The sequence below is a fragment of the Alosa pseudoharengus genome, unplaced genomic scaffold, assembly GCF_046254945.1.
Source record: "Alosa pseudoharengus isolate Yale_2024_CS ecotype anadromous, Long Island Sound unplaced genomic scaffold, YU_APseudo_1.1 YU_APseudo_1.1_scf_17, whole genome shotgun sequence".
NCBI classification, from domain to species: Eukaryota; Metazoa; Chordata; class Actinopteri; order Clupeiformes; family Clupeidae; genus Alosa; species Alosa pseudoharengus.
Window position 1 is genome coordinate 31,080,517 of NW_027468640.1, and position 3,238 is coordinate 31,083,754.

The 3,238-nt window shown below is 47.6% G+C and overlaps 1 protein-coding gene across 1 annotated transcript in view; it reads right to left on the minus strand.

The window, feature by feature from the left end:
• Window positions 1-2,993, minus strand: part of LOC143128100 (rabphilin-3A-like) — a 15,539-nt gene extending 12,546 nt beyond the window's left edge. Inside the window, exons 1-4 of the mRNA XM_076289777.1 lie at window positions 2,875-2,993; window positions 1,840-1,969; window positions 602-685; window positions 1-142 (exon numbers count right to left, since the gene is read on the minus strand). The exon at window positions 1-142 is cut by the window's left edge and continues 30 nt beyond it. Of these exons, the coding sequence (XP_076145892.1) occupies window positions 1-142; window positions 602-685; window positions 1,840-1,969; window positions 2,875-2,903 (385 nt within the window). The 5' untranslated portion in view covers window positions 2,904-2,993. The remainder of the gene's footprint in view (window positions 143-601; window positions 686-1,839; window positions 1,970-2,874) is intronic.
• Between the last annotated feature and the right edge of the window lie 245 nt (window positions 2,994-3,238).

A 3,238-nucleotide genomic window follows, 5' to 3' on the forward strand; every position in this document is an offset into this window, starting at 1 on the left:
CAGCAGCAGCAGCAGCAGCAGCAGGGGCCTGAGCTTTGATCTGTGAGGCCGTCGGCGTTTTGTGCTTGGAGATGGGCATGGGTGAGGGCAGGAACTGCTTGGGGAAGCCTTTAAAGAACCAGGCACCAGACCGCTTCCACACCTGTGTCGGCAAAACACACACACACACACACACACACACACACACACACAGAATCAGAAATCCATCAGAATTCCCCTCTCCAGTGAGAGCACTGCAAAGGTACATTCAGTCTGATCACAGTTTTGATCTAAATGCCTTTTTCTCTGAGCGATTCTTGATGCTCGGCCGCTCCCACATGCCATCGCTGTACATTTGCAGCACACGAGCGGTGCTCGCACACACACAAGCATGTGAGTACACGCACACACACACACACACACACACTCACACACTCGCACACACACACTCGCAAACACACCCACACACACAAAAATCCACACATAAACATGAACACAAACAACACAAAGACACACACACTCTCTCTCTCTCTCTCTCTCTCTCTCTCTCTCTCTCTCTCACACACACACACACACACACACACACAAACACATACACATACACACATTCTGTCTGTCTCACCTCTCTCTGTTCGCTGCAGATGTTGCACAGCCACACGGCGCGGGGTTTACTGCTGGCCTGAACTCCACACTTGGAGCACATGCTCTAGACCAGGAAACAGGGCAGAGGACCTCTCTGGTTAAGGATCAGCACATCACACCACTACTTGATTGGCTTCATACAGTTGAGTGTATTGATCTTGGTCTAATTTGTCACCAGAATGTTTTCCATTAAAGATTAGGTTCTGTAAATCTGTAAATAACCAGTGAAGCTACATGCCTTATGTGCTGTATCTTAGTCGATACAAATGTACTGGATCTGAATCAGTGAGAAGTAGTCATTAGTCAAAATAGTCATTAAAAATGGGTACAGAACCTAAACATGCTGTGTGTATTATGGACTCAATAATGTATCAATGTGTCTATATCAATGTGTCTGAAAGTGATCAATCAAAAAGTCTCAAAACAAGATAAAAATATCATTACAGATTGTGAAGTGATTGCGGCAGTTACCACTACCACTGCTACATCTGGTCAATTCTTTCAGAATAATAAAAAAAATGTTTTATTTTAGCACTGTGAATAAAAACTCCATAAATGCTTGACTAAAACGTACAAAGAAATGCTGCTTTTCAATCCCACATGCCACAAGGGCTATTAAATTGATGGAGCTGAAAATGTGTCTTACGAAATTCTGAACAGGATAATTGCATAAATGATGTCAGTTGGGCATTTTAAACAGCCAACATGACGGACCATATTTTAGGGTCAAAATAGTCTGTGTTAATGTTTCATTTAATTTCAATTCGTAATGTACTTGCAGCAAACCAACCACTGATGGCATATCAGAGACGAAAACTGGAAAAAAAAAAGTGATTTAAAGAAACACAAAAATATACTGTAGTCCTAAGGGTATCAATTTGCATATTATTACCATATCACAATGACTTCTTTCGAAAAAATGGAAAAAAAGTGTTCTTTTCACAGAACGGCAGTGCTGGTGATTTGGAGACCAGCGGGACGTTTGAGACGTGCGGTGCAGTGTTACGTTTGAGACGTGCGGTGCAGTGTTACGTTTGAGACGTGCGGTGCAGTGTTACGTTTGAGACGTGCGGTGCAGTGTTACGTTTGAGATGTGCGGTGCAGTGTTACGTTTAAGACGTGCGGTGCAGTGTTACGTTTGAGACGTGCGGGGCAGTGTGACGTTTGAGACCGGCCGTGCAGCGTGACGTTTGAGACGTGCGGTGCAGCGTGTCTCACCTTTTTGCAGTCTTCACAGACCACACAGCTGACCCCAGGGACGCCCAGCTGCTGACCGCACAGCAGGCAGCGGGACACGCCGTCCCCGCACACCGTCTTCTTGATGTCGTCCAGCCGGTTCACCAGCCGCCTGACAGACACACACAGACACACACACACAGACACACACACACACACAGACACACAGACACACACATAGAGGACACAGGGGCCAGCAGGGTTTCATTTCAGTAGGTTGGAAGAGGGAGAGGCACATTACTGTTGATCTAATCTGATGTGAAGAACAGGGAGAACTAGTAAATGGGAACACTGTGATAGCTTCGCTTCCACCTCGTGGTGTGTGTGTGTGCCCGTGTGTGGTGAGTGTGTGCCCTTGTGTGTGTGCCCGTGTGTGTGTGTGTGTATTCTCTATTGTGCTCTGCCCACCTCTTCACCTTCCCCTCCAACGCTGTGCACTCCTCTCCTCCTCATCTCACCTGTTCATTTCCTGCTTCTTCTCCTCTGCTCTCCTCTTCATCTCCTCCATCACCCCTCCTCTGTCCTCTCCTCTTGGCTGACCTCCTGCTAGTCTCCAACCGGAAATATAATATGGATCTCTTCTCTTGACTGATTCTATCTTGCCCTCCTCTTCTTTCCTTTCATCTCTTCTCCTCTCTTCTCCTCTCCTCTCATTTCCTCTTCTCTATGTTCCTTTCCCCCTCTGCTCTCTTCTCTTTCTCTTAAATCATTATCATAGAATATTTTGTTTTCTTTGCTCCCAACTCAATTCTTTCCTCTTCAGCCAGCACCCCCCCCCCCCCCTTCCAGCATCTCCTCTCCTCTACTTTCTCCGCCCTCTCTCATAAATCATCTCCCTTCTTTTCCAACATAATTCGTTGTCTTTGCCCCCTCCTTACCCCCCCCCCCCACCCGCCATCTACCCCTTATCTCCCTCTTTCCTCTCCTCTCAACTTCTCTCAGGGACAGTGTGTGTGTGTGTGGATGGATGGTTGGTCTGTGTGCTCTCTCTCTCTCTCTCTCTCTCTCCTCACTGACCCAATCCTCTCCTGCTCCATGGCCTCCATCTTCTCGGCGCGGGCGATCACGCTGTTGATGATCTCCTTCTCCTCGTCTGTCAGGTCGGGGCCCGGGCTGGGAGCCGCCACTGTGCTCCAGTTGCCCCTGACAACCACGCACGGGAATGAGAGAGAGAGAGAGAGAGAGAGAAAGAGAGAGAGAGAGAACGAATGTCAGAGGTATCAGAACTAACAATCACGCACACACACACACGCATGTGCACACACACACACACACACACACACATACACACACATACACACACACACACACACACATACACACACACATACACACACACACACACACACACACACACACACAGACACACAGAGAGATAAAA